The sequence below is a fragment of the Sciurus carolinensis genome, chromosome 4 (assembly GCF_902686445.1).
Source record: "Sciurus carolinensis chromosome 4, mSciCar1.2, whole genome shotgun sequence".
NCBI classification, from domain to species: Eukaryota; Metazoa; Chordata; class Mammalia; order Rodentia; family Sciuridae; genus Sciurus; species Sciurus carolinensis.
In genome coordinates, this window is record NC_062216.1 from 80,084,189 (window position 1) to 80,107,250 (window position 23,062).

The 23,062-nt window shown below is 39.0% G+C and overlaps 2 protein-coding genes across 3 annotated transcripts in view; one reads left to right on the plus strand and one right to left on the minus strand.

The window, feature by feature from the left end:
- Window positions 1–21,201, plus strand: part of Borcs5 (BLOC-1 related complex subunit 5) — a 106,565-nt gene extending 85,364 nt beyond the window's left edge. For both annotated transcript variants that reach the window (XM_047548732.1, XM_047548731.1), the window contains exon 4: window positions 9,303–21,201. In XM_047548732.1, coding sequence (XP_047404688.1) covers window positions 9,303–9,533 — 231 coding nt within the window. In that variant the 3' untranslated portion in view covers window positions 9,534–21,201. The remainder of the gene's footprint in view (window positions 1–9,302) is intronic.
- The window catches only part of Dusp16 (dual specificity phosphatase 16), an 84,041-nt gene continuing 73,156 nt past the window's right edge, over window positions 12,178–23,062 (minus strand). The window contains exons 6-7 of the mRNA XM_047548728.1: window positions 20,224–20,347; window positions 12,178–18,407 (exon numbers count right to left, since the gene is read on the minus strand). Coding sequence (XP_047404684.1) covers window positions 17,234–18,407; window positions 20,224–20,347 — 1,298 coding nt within the window. The 3' untranslated portion in view covers window positions 12,178–17,233. The remainder of the gene's footprint in view (window positions 18,408–20,223; window positions 20,348–23,062) is intronic.

Sequence of the window (23,062 nt, forward strand, 5' to 3'; positions counted from 1 at the left end):
TCAGCTGTTAGATATTCTTAGAAGATTTGAAAGAAGGAAAAATGACAGCTAATTAGTTGTGGTTGCACTTCAGTGATGATATATCAGTGGAATTTCTTTCAGCTTGCTGCTCTTTATTTTTTATATTTTACATAATCTCTATCTTGAATTTGGATTACTTTTTTCTGTCTCTTTATGCAGACTTATGATTTACTGAGATAGAACTTTAGGTATATGTGTGCCTTCACATGTTCCTTTCATTTGTGAAATAACTCAATACCAGCCTGTGTTGTAGGTATCAAGGAGTAATCACTAAAGAAAACAGACAGAATGCTTCCTTCATAAATCTTATATTCTGGTGGGGAAACAGGTAAAGAAGCAAAGCATATAAGATGGTGATAAGTGCTAAGAATGAAAAAATAAAGTGAGAAAAGGGATGTGTAATGTCAATGGGATAGAAATTATAGATTCCTAGAAAGGAATTTTTAACATAAAGACCTGCTGGCTAATACAGAGCTAGTCAAGAATCTCCTTATGATTGTTGACCAGTGACAGTCACATACCCAAGATCGTACTCATTATCAATCTGCTCATATTCATCTGGATATCTAAAGTCTTATTTACTTCTTTTGTTAGTTGGATGACACATACAGATCTATACTCCTCTTAAAAATTTGTAAGTTTTTCGGACTCCTGTAGGCTGTGTCCTCAAAGCTTGAGGCGATGCAACAATTAACTTTCTTCTGCCCATGCTAATAAACTACACACTAGTATTGTAAGACTTTAGTTGATATCTTGTCAAGACTCCACAGTTACCATTCTACACGAGTAGAGAGAGCTTATCACTTGCCTCAGGTCTGATCAAGTCATTACCGGATATTGCCCATGATAGCTACACTGAGCCCAGAATGAAGGAAATAAGGAATGTGAAAGTACTCTGCAGGACTGTAAGGAACTATATAGGAAAAAAATTTTTTTTTGGAATAAAAATCATTTATTTCAAACTCAGCAAGACTGATGAGGGATTGCAAAATGTTATTTGTGTGAAGTGTGAGCATTAAATGTGGCACAGTTACAGTGCAGTTTCAGTAATATGTCCCAAATTACCTCAGTTTCTTCTCTTTCCTTCCCCATCTGGAAGTTTAAGAATTCTCCCTTGACCTTGCTGAGACTTGGATTCTGTGCAATCAGCCACTCATTTGCCTTTCTATATTGTATGGTAATGGTCATAGCTGTATTTTCCAAAATCCATGAGATTCAGACTTCTGTCTGCTCTCCACTCTTGCTCTGTGCCTCCTATTGCTGTCCTCCTGCTAGGGTCTGCTCCCATCTTTGCCTGCTCCATCACTGAGTGCCAATAATAGCCTATATACATAAAGTGTTCCCAGTTGCCCTTGGCCAGAGGGATCTCCTGCCTCCCTTCCTCCTCTGGTACTCAGGAAATGTTTGCTGGATCAGTTTATGTAGCAAAGTTGAGCTTAGCTCTCTGCATGAGGAATAATATGGGTCTCTGAACTCTAGATCAGGTAAGTTGTGAAAAACTGACAGCTGTGGTATTACTAGTACGAGTAATGATAGTAGGTAACTGTAACTATTAACTATTAACTGTTAACTATTGTTCCTGACTAGGATATCAGGAGCAGTCATCCAGCATAGAGTTTGGGAGCACGTGGCTGGCATCAGTGGCAGTATATTGTGCTGGTATCATCATTACCATCATGTTGTATACTTTTGGTTCTTTTTTCACAGGCAGAAAATTTTTGCTTTAAGATATTTCCTCCACACTACATTTAGGGTCTTTTCTCTATTCTGAGTCAAAAAGTATTATGGGCTGAGGTTGTGGCTCAGTGATAGAGCATTTGCCTGGCATGTGAGGCACTGGCTTCATTTCTCAGAATCATAAATAAATAAATATCCACTGACAACTAAAAAAAATTTTAAAAAAGATTTGTGCAATTTAGTAAAAAGTGTTCATTGATATTTTGTTTACATAAATGAGGGCATTTTAGAGTATTTAATACACAAAGCCATCCCTTTCCTTCTTTTTCCTTTCTCTTCCGGTCTTTAAAGGCCTTTTACCTCCCACCTCTGCTTATTCATGCCTAATGCTTACTTTTCCTTAACCCAGTATTTCTTTCTGGTTTTCCCTTCATAGTATCACAGTATACTTTTACATTTGAAAAACAGTGTTTTTAGGATGCAGCCACAGATCAAAACAAAATAAAACAAACTGGAAAAAAAAAAAAAAACTATAAAGATCCCACACTTACATTCTTTAAACAACCCTGCCTATTTTGGGGTAACTTTTCCATATTCTTTTTCATGTGTTTGAGAAAGGGGCTTATCATTTTCTCAGAGGACCGTGACAGTCATGGAGGTAGCTGGAGAGGGACATCAGGGAAGCCAGAGAATGGAGTTGTGCTGAGGGGCTTCATTATTCCCCACTGCCACTCTGGAGTGATTATAGAGAGGAAATCTTCAGAGAGAGAGGGCCACAGTGCTCCGCTTAAAGAGTAGGGACTCTCTTGAAGATCTGAGATGTCAAGGAAGACTGAGGAATGAGATTTCTGCCCTCAAGTTATTACCTTTACCCATGATCTTTTTCTTTTCCTGATTTGCTGTCTTTCAATGTCATTTCCAAACCCTTTATGGGAGTTGGGGGTATATGATTTGCCTGATTTTAACATATTTAATTTGGGGAATTAAAAGTTTTTAAGTTTCTTTCCCATATTGGCATATTGCCAAGAGTAAGAAGGAATAAGGAAGTTGGGCAAGCCATAAAATAATTATTGGAACAACACGAAGCAGTTCAGATTCCTGAGTTTCTGGTATCTCTTTAATTCTTTTGAAAACCTGAATAAAATTTTTTCCTTTACTGAGACATTTAAATATATTATTTGAACAAAAGAAACAGTTACTTCAAAATGTCCAGTATGTGGTAATGGATGCCACTCAGACTGTGGTGTAAGTAATGGAAACATAGGCAACAGTCTGCCCATTGTTTGTCTTGTGCAACAGGAAATGGAGAGTAATAAGCTGGAGAAGGCTTACGTAATAGGGAAGGAAACAGACGTGCACATAATTTTGACTGGTAGCTTTCTAATTGCAGATCTAGACTCACCTGAGCAGATTCCTATTCTTAGTGGACATGGAGATGTTTGATTTGATTTTTATGATTTGACTTTCAATATTGATTTACCATAGATTTTTATTTCCCCTATGGCCAAAAATGGTGTATTGAAAAACTTCATTTTAGATCCCAGTTTTCATATATAGTTATAATTACTGGGCAGGATAGAACTATGAAAAATGAAATGTCACTTGCAGACTTCAGGGACTTCAGACAGTTGAAGTAATGTGGGGTGGTGGCCCTTGAAATCAGGAGATCTGAAGTCTAGTCCTGACTGTCAGGACCAACTGCCTAAATTTAGGCAATCTGCTTAATCACTCTGCAACAGGCTTCATCTGTCAGAGGAGGAGGTAGGATTGAGAGAGTTCTCAAGACCCTTGCAGCTCTTAGATTTTTTGTTCTAAGTCCCCATGGTGAAGTGAAGGATTGTGAATTGTGTGAATAAATGAGGTGTCTTAGTATAAAGGGTTCAGACTTTGTCAGTGAAAATGTCATTCAAGCTTATCTGCTAACAAATAGTTTATTCACTTTGGTATAGTCTCTGTTTTTGTTTTGTAAATGTCCATGTTATATCTGGTGATCTGTTATTATTATTAAAATATAAATGTTGATGGTTAACTTTCCACTCTACCTGAAAACATTAAAACTTGCCATACAAATTCATCTGTTAATGATTTTGAAAAGGTATTAAATGCTTTTGCTCAGCTGGGTACGTGTTTAAGTGAATTGGCATTTGAATTAATTTGCTGTGTTGAAAATATAGGCAAGGGTATGGTGAAAAAACATGGCTTTGAATTCTAGCTTGACTGTCAGTAGCTATGTGATCCAAATCCTCATCTTTAGTAGGAGAATGATATTTTTCCCTACAGGATTGTTGTGATAAATAAAGTTAGTAACATATGAAGTGCGTAGTACAATAACTGACATTAGTAGATACTCAGTGGACAATAATTAAAACATACACTATTTTATTACATTAATTACAATAACTAGGGAATCATTTAATATCATACAGTGAGTTGCAGATGGACACAATACCTTTATTTTATTTATTTATTTTTATGTGGTGCTGAGGATTGGACCCAGTGTCTCACACATGCTAGTCAAGAACTCTACCATTGAGCTACAACCCCAGCCCTCAAAATTGTTTTGGATATTCTATGTACTTAAAATTCTTTTCGTCTATTTCTGGATTTGACTTGCTGATAATTTGGGTCCATTTATGGAATGGATCAGGCAGATAAGCAAATAGGCCACACCATCCATTTTTAGGTATGTGGAACAAGTTTGAGCACATCCTGCAGATACTAAATACCTTAGTGAAGCCTGCAATTATACCCACAAATAATCTCTATTTTTTTCATCTGTCCTTTGAAATGTACTGCCACCAGAGACAGCAAATGAATATGTAGGGCAAGGTTTAGAGATGAGTTTGACTAAACCTTGAGTTTCTTGAGGTCAGGGCTTTATCTCATTCATTCAACTAGTGTCAACAGAGACCTAAATTATGGTGGCTTACACAAAATCAAAGTTTATTCTTCTCACTCAGGCCTGCCTCTGCTCTTACTCACAAAAGGCTGCTTCTAGCTCACTGCTCTGCCAACCCTAGGACATGACCTTAGGTGTTCTTATGGTCTTCGCAGACTCTATCCACATTTCAACAGCAGCAGAATGGAGAGAGGGATCCAAAAGAAGAGGAGCAAAGATTGCAGGTCAGCTAGCTTTTAAGGAAGGTACCCAGAAGTTGCCATGACCCATGTGCACATCATGCCACCGACTGGAACTTAGTCATGTGGCCATAACAAGGTGAGGGTTTTGAGACAGGAGTTGTAGAGAATAAATAGTTGTTCACTTTTTTTGGGAAATAAAGTAAATGTTTATTTAAATGGTTGGTTTTTGTGTGTGTATGTGTGGAAGTTTCTGAAACAGTTATTTGCAACTTTTATCTTTCTGAGTTTCCTGGAATCTTAATGACATTAACAAAAGACAGTGGAAAAGAAGAGTCATGTTGACGTACACAGTGAGCTGTGTGGGTGTAAGTAGTTTTGGTTCTTAGTACCTTTGTCCTCAGGACCTAGCATGGTTCATGGCACATGATCATGATCAATGTCTGCAACCAGTATATTGCTAGCTCACACTAAGCCGATGCTACTCATCTGTTCCTGACAATATAATAAAGGTTATACATGTGGTATCTCAGTTCTCAGGACAGTCCCATGAAGTTGCCATTTGTATTATCCCCATTACTTTACAGATGAGAAAACTGAGACTTAGGCAAGTTTTCACTTATTCAAATATTTTTTTCAGGACCTACTATGTGCTAGGTACTGAGAATTTAGCAGGGTTTAAAACATACCAAAATTCTTGCCCCAGTGGAATCTCCATTCTAAGTAATTTTCTAAAACTATATAACTATTGAATGGAGAGCAGTTAAACCTGGGTAATCTGGATTTGTAACCATTGTTTGATTGGTAGATGAATGGACTGATGAGAATGGTGAACAAAAATCTTATACATTTCACAGTTAGCCTCATGGTTACCCTTTAGCTACAATGTGGATGGTTAAGCTGCCATATTGTAAGCTATGTCTTTTGGATGCTATGGAATATTCAGTGAGGGGACCTTAGACAATCTCATAATACCTCTTTATCAAGAAGAATGCAATTAGTATATGTGATATCATCTTAGAATCTATGTGCCAAAGTAGACATAGAACAGGCAAATAAAAATGTTCCCAGATTGTCAAAATGGAAAAATTCAGAATTGCATTATATGCTGGTTTATTTTATAAAGTCATATCAGAAGTGTATGCCTGTAGTTCAAGGAACAAAGATAGGGATTATAGATCAGGTACAGTCTTGAGAATAAATGGCAGGGTCATCAGAAATAGGCATCACTAGTTTTATCACAGTGTTCCATGTATTAAGTTCTTGCACAAATTGCAAGTTCCTTTGCAACTGATAATGGGAAATTTTAAAAGTGGTAACTCTCCCATTATGTCATTCAGTGGTCATTAATGTCATGCCATGTACAATTGAAGTCTCATGTACCACCAGTAGTACATTTCTCTCATTTAGGAAATACTTGGGAAGGAAGATGCTGGATGTAGAAGATCTGGGTTCTATCACTCTGAGACCTTACAGGTCACTCAACTCCAGGCTTCCTCTTTTGTGCTGGTTTTCTTCCATAGACTATGGAATTAACTCTTAAAAAATGTGATATAACATGAATGAACAGCATACTTGAATATGTGTGCTTACCTATGCCTTAAACATCAAGTGGCTTTGGACAAAACCTCTGGGTAGATTAAACATGGGCCCCAGCTAGATGTAGACTTGGTTAGGGAAGTATATACCATTTAAACAAACACTTTGCAAAGATTGCTGTAAAAACTGAAGTTGTGTGTCAGGGTCAGTGGATTGTCAAGGATGTTAGACATGCCAAGTTAGAGCCTTGGAAGCCATTTCTTTTAAACTCAAGTGTGTCTTGAGTAAAATTAGGGTGGAGCACTGGGAATGCCCCTGGCAAGGGACGTGTGTTAACCTGAGAAGGTTCTGAACCCTGCGCAGGCAGCTCAATGAGCCATGCTTTCTTATGGGGATTCCAACTTGTTCCACATCACCCATGGTCCCTCAGAAGGTAGAGTACTTCTAAGTCATCCTGAAAAGGCCTGGCATTTAATTGTTGTGAGCACTATACTTGCCACTGCTTCCAAAGTACTGAATGACTGAATAGAGCTGTAGAGAACCCCTGAAGGTACAAATTATTTCTACATGGTTTGGCATTTCCCATTAAGATGGATTTTTTTTTTCTCTCTCTCTCCCTCCCTGTGCCCCCTCTTACCAGCTGCTCTTTGTGTCCTCTAGGCATTTCAAAACATGAGAGGGAATAATAGCATAGAATAATCAAGTACTAATGTTGTTCAATCACTTTTATCAAAACTACTTTCAAGCCAGGTGAGGTGGCATGGTGGCACATGCCTTTAGTCCCAGCATTCAGGTTGCTGAGGTAGGAGGATCATTTGAGCCCAGGACTTCGAGACCATCCTGGGCAACATAGCAAGACACTGACTCTAAAACAAAAACCATTTTCAGAGGCTCAGTAGTAAGAGGTGTGAATGAGCACTGGGCCTGATGCTGGAGTTGACAAGGACATGTCCCTGGGATAGCCAAGAAGGAAGGGTTGAAGTAGTATTAAGAACTTGGAGATAGACATGTGAGTCTTGGAGGTTCAACTGTTTCTTCCCTGGTCTGGGAAGGAAATGAGGTGTCAGGGGGTGGAGGTGGGGTCCATGCAGAGGAGGAGATACTGGCAGACAAAATGAAGGGGTTTCCCCATTCCTGTTTCTATGCAAGTGATGGGTTTTCTGAGCAGGTGAAAGGGTGCACAAGGCATTCCTCACAGTTGGACAAAGGGCTGGTCTACTGTATGGCTGCAGCCTTGGTTGGCATTTTTGGTCCTGGCAAGGAGAGCTACCCCTTCCCCTGTGTGATCATAGAATCACTGCAGCTATTCAGGAAAGGTGGGGGCAGGAAAGGAAGAGGAGGTTGAGGGGAGAGATGAAGAACATGTTTTAAACTACCTCCCTCTGTAACATGCCAAATCTTGGGTTAGATATGTTTGTTTGTGTTGTCTCATTTAATCTTTACTCTTGTCCTGCAATGCTAAAATTACAGGCATGCATCCCTTAATGACAGAAATGTGTTGTCAGGTTGTGTGAACAGAGTGCACTTACACACACCTGGATAGTATAGCTTACTCCACACCCTGAGCTGTATGGTAGACTGTGGCTCCTGCACTACAGGACCTGTACAGTGTGATCCTGAATTGGATAGTGAGGCAACCGTAGCACAATGATAAGTATTTTGTGTGTCTAAACCTAAATAAGGTATAGTAAAATACAATATAAAAGATAAAAAATGGTACTCTGTATGAGGCAAAGGAAAGGAGCATGCAGGACTGGAAGTTGCTCTAGATGAGTGAGTGAGGAGGAGTGAATGTGAAGGCTGAGCACACCACTGTATGCAACTGTAGACTTAGAAACACCGTATACTTAGGCTATACTACATTTAAATTTTTTTCTTCAAAAATCACTAAGACATTTTTACTTTATAAACTGGGTTTTTAAAAAAGAACTTGTCGACTCTTGTAATAACATTTAGCTTAAAACACAAATATATCATGTAGCTATACAAAAATATTTTCTTTCTTCCTTTTCTCTTTTGCAGTGCTGACTTGAACCCACGGATTCATGCATGCTAGGCAAGTGCTCATCCACTAAGCAGCATCCCCAGCCTGTTTTCTTTATATTCTTATTCTACAAGCTTTTTTCCTATTTTAAATTCTTTAATTTTTACTTTTTAAACTTGTTTTTAAGACACACAAATACACACTTCAGCCTAGGCCTATACAGGGCTAACATCATCACTATCACTATCTTCTACCTCTACTCTTTTCCCACTTGGAAGTTCTTTAGGTCAGTGGCCTGCATCTTCTGGAACATAGCTGTTTTATCATTTTTTTTTTAATAAGTAGGAAGAGTTCATTGTAAAATAATTGTAAAATAATCCACAAACCAGTAACAGTGGTTTATTATCAAGTATTATGTACTGAATATAATTGTATGTGCTGTACTGTTATATGACTGGCAGTGCAGTGGGTTTGTTTACACCTCCAGCAACACCACAAACGTGAGTAATGTGCTTCAGCCTCACCAAGTCTACGATGTCACTGGACAACAGGAATTTTTCAGCTCTGCTATTGTCTTATGGGGCCACTATTGTGTATGCAGGCCTTTGTTGACTGAAATGTAGTTCTGTGTTGTGTGACTGTAGTTCCTGTTTTTTGCAGATGACCAGGAAATAGGAAGGCTATATAGTAGCAACTCAGGTGGCGTAGCCAGATTCAAATCCTGGTCTGATTTCCATGACCAGGATTCTTTTCTGTAGAGAGAAATCTCAGGATTTCAGCAGGGTATAAACAGCACACAGACCTAGTCCTCCCCTAAAGATGGTTCTGTTGTAGCAGCTGATAACCTGTGTCCTTGAAAGTCTTTATCCCGATGCCTCCTGTAAAGCTAATCGCTTCCCACTTTACCTGTGGGTCTCTGTATCCCATGGTGGACACCTAACCTTCCTGAGTGGACTTGGATAAACAAAGTTTAACATATTTTGCCTCTTTTTGCCTTTTATAGATGGATCTGTCTGTAGAAACCCTCTTTAGCTTCATGCAGGAACGTCAGAAAAGATATGCCAAATATGCCGAGCAGATCCAGAAGGTCAACGAAATGTCTGCCATCCTCCGCCGCATACAAATGGGCATTGATCAGACTGTGCCACTGATGGAAAGGCTGAACAGCATGCTGCCTGAGAATGAACGGCTGGAGCCCTTCAGCATGAAGCCAGAGCGAGAGCTCAAGCTATAGCACTGCTGCTTCCTCCTGCCAGGCTGTTCTTAGGAGGCAGAGATACCAGTAACCCAGAGGACAATAGAGCCTAAGTCCTATGATATGACCAAGGCCTGAAGCTGGTACAAGGTCTGGGTCCTCACTGCAGTGGACAGAAAGCAGTCCTGCCAGCATGGTGTCTTTGCCCTACTCCTTTCCTTGATGCGTATGCCCCATGTGAAATGAACAGAAGTAATTCTTGGTGATAACTGAAGTTGGAACATTTGAATTACTAGGAATTGTTTTAAAAATGCTGCATGCAGAGTTCTTTTTGTTTCTTTTTATTGAGATTATATATATATTCCAGTGTACTGGAGTGAAAACATGGAGAAAAGGGAGAAAATTTTAAGAAGCTATGTGTCTTCCATGCCCTTATGAAATTTTCTTCAGGCTCTCTGGGTTAAGGGTTGTAAACATGAAAAAAAATTAATCTAGATCTTTGTGTTCTTACTCTTTACACCCCACTTCCATCATATCAAATCTTGATCAGGGACTCCTTCTTCCTATCCTGATGGAACACTGCCTTTCTTGTTGTCTATCAGGTTGTGGTGTCTCTTATATATGTCATTGTTGGAAAATGAAGACTCCCTGTCTCCACCCTCTGGAGATTCATCTCTCATTTAGGTTTCTTTCTGTTACATCAACACAAGCAGGATTCATTTTAATCACCATTTGTTTTTACTGGCCTAGTAAACTTGTGGGACATGAAGGCTTTGACAGCAGTCTGTAGAAATCATTCAGCAGACATTGATTGAGGTTATCCCTTGTGCCAGACATTGTGCCTCTGCCCTTTTGTGTCTGAAGAAAAAGGCCAAACACAAAATGGTGTTGAATTTCTATGGGAGTTTAGGAAATGAAGCAAAGTGCTTAGTGCAGTACTTTGCATGTCATGGACGTTTTTAGTGGAAGAAAGGACTGAAGCAGCAAAGAAACGAAGCAGGCAAGTGGAGCCAGGGTTAAAGTCACTGGATCGGGTCTTATGCAGGCCTCTATCTCATGCACATTTTCTGGGCTCTCAGGCCCCTTACTGGGGACTGCAGCTGGGCCTCAGCTCCCATAGAACTCTGCCTTAGCTATTTCCAAATCCAGGGCCAGATGTTAAGTACTAGCTTATCCTTCAGGTCATCTGCAGCAGTGAGGATGAAGGCTTAGACAGGAAAGGCCAACTTAGGTTCTGGTGAGAAATAGGTATAAGCCTGAGTTTATTGTTTGGAGGCCTCATTTGTCCATACTCTTCCTCCACTTGGACCAACATTCCTTCCCAAATCAGCATCTTCACTGTGCTCAGTTAAAGCAGAAACAGCCAACCAAGACTATCTTCTCAGCTTCTATAACTGCTTAAGGTCAAATCCTTTGAACAAACCTCATATTCTACATCATTCCTAGTGGTTTTTCTTTAACTGGTTGAGAAGTTAGCCTGGAGTTGTGAAATGAAACTTCTGACTGCAAGTTCTAGTGTTGATCTTTGGTAAGCCATTTCACTTCTTTGAGCCTATATTATGGTTTTGGATTTTAAATGTCCCCCAAATGTCCACATGCTCAAGACTTGTTTCCCTACTAATGGCAGTACTGGGAGGTGGGGGCCTGGTAGGAGGAAATTAGGTTATTGGGGGCACGTCCTTGAAGAGCGGTTAGGGACCTTGGCCTTCCTCACACACTTTTTCTCCCTGACTACCATGAAGTGAACAGGTTTTCATCACCACATGCTCCCACTGTGATAGTGGGAGCCCAAAATAGGCCCAAAATAATAGGGCCAAGTGACCACAGACTGAAACCCATAAGCCAAAGTCAGTCTTTCTTCCTTATAAATTGTCAGTTGGGGCTGGGGTTGTAACTCAGTGGTAGGGCACTTGCCTAGCATGTGTGAGGTACTGGGTTCGACCCTCAGCACCACATATAAAGGTCCTTTGGCAACTAAAACATTTTTAAAAATTACATCAGGCATTCTGTCACAGGAATGAAAAGCTGACATATCCAGCTTTTATCTCCTGGCAAGTGTGAAGGTCTAATAACTAATGTTTAGCAATAATGAACATTTTTGTTGTCTGGAACAGTGGTCCTAAGCCTTCATAATCTTTGGACACTCAGGGCTCTAAATATTTTGCCACATTTTTTCATGTCTCAGAAATTCATACCTTCCGTATTTCCCTCCTCCTTAAAATGTTATACATGACAGAATGTATTTTTTTCGATGTTGGTGGACCTTTAGTCACTTATTTATATGTGGTGCTGAAAATTGAATCCAGTGACTCACACGTGCTAGGCAAGTGCTCTCCCGAGCTACAACCCCAGCCCTAGAATATATTTTGACATATCATAAATACATGGGAGAATAACTTCTCATTTTTGTGGTTGTACATAATGTTGAGTTACACTGGTTGTGTATTCATATATGAACACAGGTTTTTAACTTTGTCAGATACAAACTAGTCCTCCAAATTCAGAGCTCCTAAGTTTCCTTTTTTAATTTTTAGTTATCGTCTACTTTTAAGAACCTGTCCATCAATCTGTTCATCTGTATTTATGACCATTGTCAAATAGACCACTATACTATACACTGTTTTATTAGGTGAATTAGAGAAGCTGGCCTTCACCCCTTGTGCATATACATTTATGTAAATTAGACAGTTAAGAACAAGTATACTGTAGATTTCATGAGAGCTTATAATGCGTTTCTAAGTTTTATCATTTGTAGCACCTTGTATACATGCAGTTCTCTCTATATATTTTAAAGTATAAAGTCTGGCCTCTTACAAGATAAACTACTAGAATATGAAATATACTGTGAACCTGTTTAGCATTCTCTGTGGAAATACTTGATGAACTGAGTTTCAGGAACTCCATATCCTGGAATATAGAGTGCACTCAAATGAGTTTTTGGTCATCTTAACGTCAGTGTTCTCTGTATATGCTTGCTTTTGTTCTTCAGACTTAAAAAGCTGGTGATATTACCCTACATTACAGGTACTACACAGTTTCTAAGGCATAAACTAATGGCCCTGAGAAACTGAAGTGCTGTTGTGTTGATTTGTAGAACTTAACAGGTTTGGCATTTCCTCTAGCAAGTCTCAGAACTAGGAATCTTTAGAAATTAGAGCTATGGGCAAACATGTTAAAATTCTAGTGTAATTGAGAACTTTGTCTCCCTGATTTTATACCTCAGCTAAACTGAGATATACTCAGTAGGAAATTAAAATGTTGATACTAAAGATTGAAGGATAGAGTAGGAAGTGAGAAATCTTCTTGTGGACTTTTTCTTATGAATTTTGCTTTTATTTCCCCACTTTGATCTTCATTCCATTGACAGGAACTATACAGTGTCCCAGAGGAGGTATCATTGTTCACTAATTGGTGGTAATACTAAATGTCTTGCATTTTTTGACATACTAGGCCTGGATATGACTATCATTCAGCAAACATCATGGCTACAAAGCAGGTAACCAGTAACTACATTATTCATATGCTCCAAGCCAAAAAATAAAATCTGACAACTGAAGCAACTAAATTGAATATCACTATCATCTCAGGTGGTTTGCTGGTGTGTATCCATGACTATTTGGAAAGTTTTCAGGGCTATCAGTTCCATTATCAGCTGTGCATGATTTATGCTAAACACTTTTGTGAACGAAGTACTTTTAATTCAGTCTTTGAAATTCCCTGACCAGAGAGAGCCCAGACCATAACTCCCAAGTTACCCTCCTTTTTAACTACAACAGTTTCTATAAGGTCACATTTTGCTTTTCCTGTGGGATAGCATTTTTAAACTGATTGTAGTATTTTAGCTAGGACCAAAAGAATGAAACTTGTTTATGTATAAACACAAACTGCAACAATATGACTGGTGTGACTATTTCAAGATGATTGATTTCACACTTTAAAGATACCAAGTGTAATTACACTGTATGAGGATGATTGGATCTCACAGAATGCTAGCAATAACTCCTCTTTCATTTATACATGCAGAAAATATTCAAAGAAAAGACACTTTGTTTACTAGACCTAACATTGTCAGAAAAACAAAACCAGACAAGAGTTATTTAAAATGAGTATTTTGAGGCTAAAAAGTTTTCATCAAGTAGTTCCAGTATACACACCCTGCCCTTCACAAAATCTCTTTGGATATTCAAGACTCATTCCAATTTGGCTATATTTTCCTCCACATATCAGAAACCTACACCTTCCCTATTTCTCCCTGGTTTGTCTAATTTTAGATGTTGGATCCAAACCAGTCCTCTCCTAGCCTGCTCAGGTTGCTCTCTGAAAGCCTCCTAGCTCTACCTTTAAGTAGACAGTTGGCTTAACCTTCAGGCCTTCCCGAGATCTAAACCTTCTCACATGAAGCCTCTTATTCAATCACTTGTTCCTCTACTACTTTCTATCTCTAGAGGCAGTTACTTCACATTCCCTTGATTCTATCCCAACCACCTGTTTTTCTGCAGCTTCCTGGCCAAGGCACCTTTAGTACTAGCTCACCCAGTCTAATCCTTTTAAATTTTCTTAAATCCAACTTTAGCTCAGAAGCCTTTTACAGTCAACTTCAGCGAGGTTAACTTGTGCTTCCCTTTATAGTCATTCCATCTGCTTGCACTAAAGGTAAATAGTTCATTCCTGTAATGCATGATTTTTACTACACTAAGGTTCTAGTCTCATATATCTAGTGTCATAAGCTTAGAGGTAGGTCATTAGAGTACCCAAGACAAGCATGGAGAACAGAACTATCCTTCCTCCATTTTTCCTAAAATTATAAGGTCTTTACATATTACAATGTAGCTGATCTTTTTCTTTCAACCTTGTACTCATGTGTTCTAAAATCAATCAAAATAGTTATCGAGTGCCTTAGGTATACACATTAAAGAAAGAAGGCAGCCACTGAAGTGTTAGCCACTGATCCGGTGTTCCAAGTGAATGAGATATGTCTGATACCACCACTATTTTATTTTGAGCTAAATCCTTATTTGAGAATAGCAGGGCAGGTTCCACCACTCTTTCCTTTGACAATCTGGACGATGCTATTCCCATCAAGTTTATAGCTGCTCATATTTATGTATAAACAGGTACCAGTTTTGATTTTATTTCATATTAACATACATGACACATCAAAATGAGAAATGCACAATTTAACCATTCAACAGCTTGCCTTACTCCAAAAGAACACTATATTCATATTAAACATTTATACAGTCTTTCCACCTAACTTTACAAATGTCCTAAATTAATTTCCAGCATTTCTCACACAGAAGCCTATTTTAACTCTTTAAATCACCATTCTGTATCATCCTAGTAGACTCCAGGGGTTCCCCTGTGATTCCATGCTGAAGAGAACCAGCCCCCACACCACCCACAGACCCAAGCACCTCCAGGCCTTGCCTTGGAGGTTGCCCCTTTGACATGGTAGTCTTGATTCCAAGAACTGATTATTGGACATTACTGATCAAGGACTAATAGTTGTAGTATATGAGTACATCACAGTTACAGGAAGGAGTGGGGACCATAGCCAAGAGACACTCTAAATGACACAAGGCAAATTTTTGCCCAAAGATCCTATTGAACTGAACCTAAGTCCCCCAAGCCTCCTGAAATTTACTTAACAATGGAGCTATAGCTTTCATTTCTTAAAACTGTTTGACAGATGTCACCAGATTCTGGAAGTGGTGAGCTGTTAAACATTTGGTGTGTGTATACATAACACATCAAAAATTACTGTGTGAAACCTTGAGAATGTCTGATTACATAAACAAATGTATATATAAAAAGTAACTTGGATCATTTCACAGAAATTTTTCAGTACAGTAATAACGTGCTCCCTATGCAGTTCATGCTGTGTCCCTTTTATACTACATCATAGCACATTATTTGTACATTACCAGTATGTCTGTGAAGTTCATAATCCCCATGATCAAGCCAGTCAGTTCTGAATCATGTTATTCTATGCTGGTTTTAGCAGTCACCATAGGAAACAAATCACATCCTAGTCCAAGGACTATCCATTTCTCAAACATAGAAAAACCTGAGATATAAGTCAGCAACTAGCTATACTTACAGTAAAGGAAAGAATAACATCTGTCCCACTCCCACCCCACACCCCCAAAAGCTGCTGACATGAATTAAGGCTTCGAAAAAGGACCATACTGTAGTTGATAAAACGTAAGCCAAGAAATTTAAAAGCAGATACGTACTATCACTTGTGTACTTGTTCTAATTACCTTCTATTTTCAGCTGCCAGGATTGATTCCATACAGTGATTGTAGGTCAAGGACTGAGAAACCACCTTGATCTTATTCCATCTTGACAGGCCCCTTTAACTAAAAACATGCCAGGGATAGTTTTTGAAAATAGCTTGGCTGTGGCTCTCCCCTCTATTCACAATGGAAAATTCAACAACCTTCTCTTTGCCTTCCTAAACTGTTTTACTCTGAGTATTCCTTGCTTCCTAAAGCTTCTCTCAGTCCTATTAGTACATTTGAAAGTATGAAATTATAGAAATACCATCACCACCACATGCCAAGGGGAGATATGCCATCAAGGAGATAAGTTTCCTGCTTCTCCTCAGCATTTTTTTTTTAACCTTCTTAATTCTGTAGTTTTCCTCTCTAGGTGCTTTCCTACAAAATTCTGCCTGTTGTTACATTTTTACAAACTGGATCCATGCATTGAAACAGAAATGGAAAAATCCACTTTGGCTGAGAACTCGAAGGTGCTGACGCTCTGCTATGAACCCAGATAATTCACATTTGATTTTAAACCAAGCTAATTTCAATTAAAGGATTAACAATCCCATTTTAAATAACTCTTTGATTCTTAAGAGGGAGGTAGACTTGTTTAGCCTCCCAATCTTGGCTTAAATCATTAGGCTGCCAAACTCGTGGCTAAGTTGAATGCTAGATGGTTTCTCTTCTCTTTCTTAATAAAGCTGAGAAAAGGAAGAAAACAAACTAGTCCATCCAGGCCCAATTGGAATTTTGTGCATAGACAGTTTAAATTGGTCTGAAAAGTGTGACTAGCTACCAACCTATTCACAATGCCTAGAAAACGGGCTCCCAGACATGGTAGTGGTGAAAGCCCCGACTGTCCTGTCTGAGGTACTGGGTTTGTTCTAAAGTAGATCTGGGCGAGGCCCCTAATGGTCCGTGCAGCAGAATGATGCTTGTGTCACTCAGCTGTCAGGTGAGCTTGGATTTGTGAGTCAGTTTTGGATAGGATCATTTCTCTTGGATTTACCATTAGGTTCTGTCCCTAAGAGGGTCTACCCACCCGACCCACCAGCTTGGCTCAGTCTCAGCACTAAGGTGCACTATGGAAGGGACTAGACAAAGACAAGTATTTGAGATCTCATTGTAGCATAACACGAAAATGGTACGGGATTTTGTCCTCTGACACCAAATAAAAGTTGCTACTGTAGGAGCAATAAGATGTACAATTCACGGAATACAAGTTGGTTCCTCCGGTTAGGGGGGATTCTAACATCTGCCCTTCCACTTTTCTTGAGAGAGTTATTAGCCGATCTCTCAAATGTAGATGCTAAGAGAACAACTGTGTTAATCCACCTCTTGCTTTTACATCATAGCTCCATTTTCCAAAATATATATGTATGTACATATATATATATATTTCAGATTTACAGGGAATATTTTTTGTGGAAAAAAAAAAACTGTCAATAGAAGTCACAAGTGTCTTTCTTCTCAGGAGACCTCAATGATTTCCATGCTGCCTGAAAAGCTAGACTGACTGCCCACTTTCCCCAGCTCTTCCCGTGACCTGTTCTCTGACATGATGCTCTCTCCAAATTCCATTTGGCAGCTCCTACGTTTAAACTGCTTTTCAAAGGGGCTCTCTTCATGCCAGCTCCGCCGTGAGTCAGCTCTGTCACTTGGCTTCTGCCGCCTGCGCACAGAATAGACTTGGTCGCTGCACGTGGGCAGCTGGCTACAGCTGTAGGCAGAGTAACTGGCATTGCCTCCATAGATGGCTGAAGCAGAGTAAAAGTGAGAGGACTCTGTGGCAAAATACCAACTATTGGTCAAGGATGGGGTAGAGGTCTGGGGAGCCAAGATATCTGAGTGCCAGCCCTTTAGGCCCAGCCCAGCAGCAGACTTGGTGAGGTGTTGCTGGCTGGTAGAAAGGCCAAAGAGGAAGTTGGTATGGTAATTGTCCTCCACACTTCCACTTCGATGCAGTGGAGATAAGAAGGACCTTTGGGTGCCACTGTTGCTGGTTCTTACTGAGTGCAGTCGCTTGCTCTGGCTCTCTGAAGGCCTGGTGGTCTGGGGTTTCTTAGGGATGTGGGCTTCCTCCTTATCTGGGCTGGTTTCTGGAGTCTGCTCTGACACTTCCTGAACTGGGGAGAACTGGCATAGTTTGTTGGTCCCATCCAGAGCAGCTGAAGGTTTGTAGTATTCCAAAGCATCTTCTGATGAGGAGAAACCATGTAAGGATGCTGCCATGCTGGCTGAATATGAAACTGATTTGATATCCAGAGAGAAGGAACGCTTGAGCTTATTGCTGTCTTCCAGCTTGTCAGAGGACAGGTGGAGCCCATTGAGTGCCTGTACCAGTGGACTGTCCTCTAACAGTGATGGCTGTATGCTGGGCACACTGGCAGGATGCACAGGCCTTTGCCCTGCTGCCTCTGAGGTAGCACAGTCAGCGCAGGGTGGACTGAGGGACGTCTCGCTTTTCTGTCCACCCTCTGAGACTGCAGGGACAGGTTCATTTGGCTTTTCCAGGTGCAGCAGCTTGAGTTTGCTCTTTGGTCCTGATGCTCCAGTCTGGTTCTTAATTTTCTTTTCATAGTCGAGGAGTTGGCCCAGAAAATTGAAGTTTGGAGATATAGTAGGTCTTTTTTCTTTCACAAATCTATGGAGAGAGAAAAAAAAAAAAAAAAATCAAAAACTGAATTTTATACTACACTTTATCTTAAGAATATCAAGTGAGTAAACAAGAAGGGGTTATTAAACCTTCCTAAATATTTTAGAAGATGATTGGTTTATAAGTTCACAGAGTGCCTCAAGGTGGAGAATATAAAGAACTTCTGTGTTGGGGGCACTCTAACTCTGGGTGCATGCTAGAGAGAAGGTGCCAGACCCAAAAGCTCTAGTTTTAGCCTCATTTCAAAGCTTCCAGTGCAACTGCTAAGAGGGTATTCTTTGGCCAACACCAATGACACCCTGCCACACACACATTAGTGCAACCAAAAGAAGTACAGTATAATGGCCACTTGCCAGCTTCAATATTCCAGTATTACCCCAACAATGTCACCATGGTCATTTCTCAAGACATTTCACATTTTAATGACAAAAAGAAAAAAATGGTATCAGATGGTGAAAGCACCCCATTCTGAGTTCCTTCTTTTTATACTCTGTATGACAGAATAACCAGCTACAAAGTGGTCTCTGGGTGCTAAGTACTATGCTAACGCACTAAATTATTTATTCAGTCCTCACACCTACCCTAAATCAGTGGGGTGCCATTTTCCCCATCATGAGGGTACATAAAATCTTTAAGATGATTTGCCTAAAACCACATAGGTCAAATGACGATATTGAAGTCAAAGCCAGGTCTATCTGATGTCTGGGTACATTTTTGCAATATGTTTAAAAAGATTCATCAATGGGTCAGAACTATTAATAAGCAGCTTTTATGTTTCACTGAGAAACAAAGGCTCTTAAATGTAAGAAAAATTCTTCCGTGGCCCCCAAACCTCATGAATACCTGTCAGGATACTACGAAAGCTGAAAATCTGCAAGAACAAGAAAAATTAAAAACTCCATGGAAATCAAGTTGTCTAAAGCAAATTAACAAAGCTAGAAATAAGCAGTTCAACTACTGTTTAAATATTAATGTAGAGTCCTCATGCTAAGACTTCCTCGAATGATACAATGGTGTGGCCTTTGGTTTCTGCATGGAGCAGAATGATGTCAGGCACAAAGGAAGAATGAAGGAGAGGGATCTGGTGCAGGTAAACAAGGGCCCATCCCTGCCAGTCTCCTGCCTCAAAGGACAAACTGGGCTGCTCATTCCTTCTTCCAATTTTACAATTTGAGAAGAAAGTCCAATGTTAAAACAGGCCTGCTCCATGTGTCTATATTTTTTATTCTTTATCACATGAAAGGAGGAAACAGATTCATAAATCACCAAGAAAACTCCAGCCCTTAGCAGTACTTCCACTTGCCTGTCTTCCCTTTTGAGAATATAAGAGTGCAACCTGGTCAAAATTATACACTGCAAAATCTGGCTGACCAGAATGTAAGAAATTAGTGAATGGATTTTATGGTTATTTGGTTTTATACTTGCCTATATTAGTCTTTTTCCTCACAGCAATACAAAGTTTGAAGTAGAGTATATTCTATTGGAGTTTTTTTTCCTTCATAAATAAATTAGAACAAATGATACTTCTCCAACTAAGAAAAGGAATAAGCACTCTGCCTGGCATTTTTCCTTAAACTTAAAAAGTAGCTGAGGATGAATCTGACATATTACAGCAGAATGAATGCTAAATAATAAAACTGCATTCTTTTCCAGTTTTTGCAACACCACTTAAAAATCCAAAGTAACCTGTAAAGAGATTGACTAAAATAATCACCATTTGCTTTAATCTGGTTTTCCACTCTCATCTCTTTGTGTTTCAGGGCAAATGAAAAGCCACTCACACAAGACATGTTCTTGTCCTCACCTGTAAGCCTCATCTAAAGACATATCCATCCTCTTCATGATGTAGGCGATAGCAATGGTGGCAGAGCGAGAGATCCCTGCTAAACAGTGCACTAGGACACATCCGTTGGAGGCTTTTGCTTTCTCTGTATGAGTCAAATTCAAGAAAGGTAACAATTTAGTTTAGCAAAATGGAAATTGTTTCCATTTACTTACTCAAGGTCTTCACCTGAAAACCTCAAAGCAAATCTCTTCTATTCACATTATATTTGCCCCTTCAATATTCTTTTGAGGTCAGGGAAGATCATTTCCTTGCCATTGTTACACAATGGATATTTAAGGTCCACAAGTAAGCTGTAGCTGACTCAGGTTACCTGACTCTTATTTCAGTACTTTTTACTATGTATTTTTTCCATTATTATTTTAATAAATTTTCCTGGATATAATTCCTGTTTTACAATGATTCTACTTGCTTGGTGTAGAAATTTTCAGAAATACAGAAAAGTATATAAAGGAAATAAGAACCCCAGAACTCCACACCTAAAATACAATTACTATTTTGTTTACTCATGTTATGACACCAGTGTTTCCCCCAATTATATGAGATAATTTTTTAAAAAAATCTGTTTGCTTTTCAAATATATATATGACATACCTTTCCAATGAGAAAAGAGGGGGGTGAGGGAGAGAGACTAGATCACAATGCAAGATGCCAGACCAAGTTACTTTTTTTTTTTTTCCTTTTCTTTTTTGCTGTGCTGGAAATTAAACCCAGAGCCTTAAGCAGTCAAAGCTAGCAACTGGCCACTGATCTACATCTCAGCCCAAATTATTTTTAAAATTCTGAGGTTTGACAGGCATGGGAGTATAGACTTCTGATCCCATCTACATGGGAGGGCTGGGGATATAGCTCAGTTGGTAGAGTGCTTGCCTTGCAAGCACAAGAGCCTGGGTTCAATCCCAAGCACCATAAAACAAACAAACAAAAAAACCATCTACATGGGAGGCAGGAAGGTCCCAAGTTCAAGTCAATTTAGTGAGACCTGTCTCAAAATTTTAAATTTTTTAAAAAAAATTTTTATAGCTGTAGATGGACAGTATGCCTTTGTTTATTCTTATGTGGTTCTAAGTATCAAACCCAGTGCTTCACACATACTAGGAAAGTGCTGTGCCCCTGAGTTATAGTCCCAGTTCTGAATTAAAAATTTTTAAAAGGACTGAGGACGTAGCTCAGTGCAAGAGTACTTGCCTACCATGCATGAGCCCTAGGTTCAATCCCCATAACACACACACACACACACACACACACACACACACACACACACAAATAATAATAATTAAATTCATGAGTTCTCTTTTTCTTTAGGAAATTTTTCTGTGTCATAAAATGTGTCAACTTTATTTGCTGAATTTAAAGAGAAAACCATGCACAGCCAGATCAGGTTTACCAGGTCACTTTAAGATCAAGAGAACTTTTATCCCTTCCTCAACATTCAGGAGTTACTGTCTTATCACATTACTTAATTCCCCCAAACATGGCAGAAGGACTCACAAACACTTTGTTAGTGCTGTCATTTCTCATTTGTTGAAGGGCTTAAAAAAACTTACATGTTGGAATAGATGAAGTTATCCCACACAGCCTGGAAGCAACCAACATTCTATATGCAATACTATGAGTCCCTCAATTCTAAACAATTACATGTGTGCTTCGCCATAAAGCTGATGCTAGGGAGTTACATTCTTCCCTTTCATTTTTGTTGTAGTTGAAAACTACCAAAAGTTTATCAAAACTTATGTTAAAATTATTAAAATTAAGAGGTATGTACGAAATCAGCTCCAGCAGCTGAAAAACAAAACTCTACTCCAGTCTCACTATGTTACAAATATTTCACATTTCTCCTGTATGTGATTTATTCATTAATTATGTACCAAACAACCTAGGATGAATAGGCAGCAAGCAGCTTCCCTTCTAGATAGGAAAACCAAACAGTAAAACAATAACAAATGAGAACAATGCAACACTGAAATAAAGAACCAAGTGCTATACAAAATAATAATAAACCTGTATACATATAGTCTCTTACCTAAACAGTTCTCTTTGCTCTCCTGTACAGTGTTTACCCTATACCATTCTGAATTCCCCCTTTTGCCTTGGCTGCTAGAAGCTAATTTTTTTCACAAAACAGTAATTCAGATTTTCAATCAGTTATTGCATCTTTCCTAGTCCAAAATTACTTGATTCTTGCCGTTTCATCTGTCCCATCTTAATGTGTATATGAATATATGCATCTTTTTATCCCAATCTCTTATTGTAAACTGCTCCAAATACTTACTAGAAGTAGGCTTAAGGTTCTTAATGTTGATCATAGTCTCACTTGGAAAACTAGACTATGAGGACCTAGAAGGGTCTTGCTTCTAAAATACTAGACACAATACATATACAGTTAATACTGGCAGACTGATAAATATTTTAAAAAGAAATCCTCATAAAAGTTTTGAAAAAGGGCTGGACATGGGAGCTCATGCCTTTAATCCCATTAACTCCAGAGGCTGAGGCAGGAGGATTGCAAGGTCAAGACCAGCTATAGCAATTTAGCAAGATCCTGTCTCAAAATAAATAAAAAAGGCTAGGGATGTGGCTCAATGGTTAAATGTCCCTGGATTCATTACCCCAATACAAAAAAAAAAAAAAAAAAAATAGAAGAAGGCTGGAAGGAAATAAAGCAATGACAGTAACATATACATTATGATATTGAGGTTATAAGTTTTCTTTTCTGTTTTTCAAACATTGTTTTTATAACCACAACTCTCTTGATGTATTTTTAAAAATCAAATTAAAAATTGTTTATACTGGAGTGGGG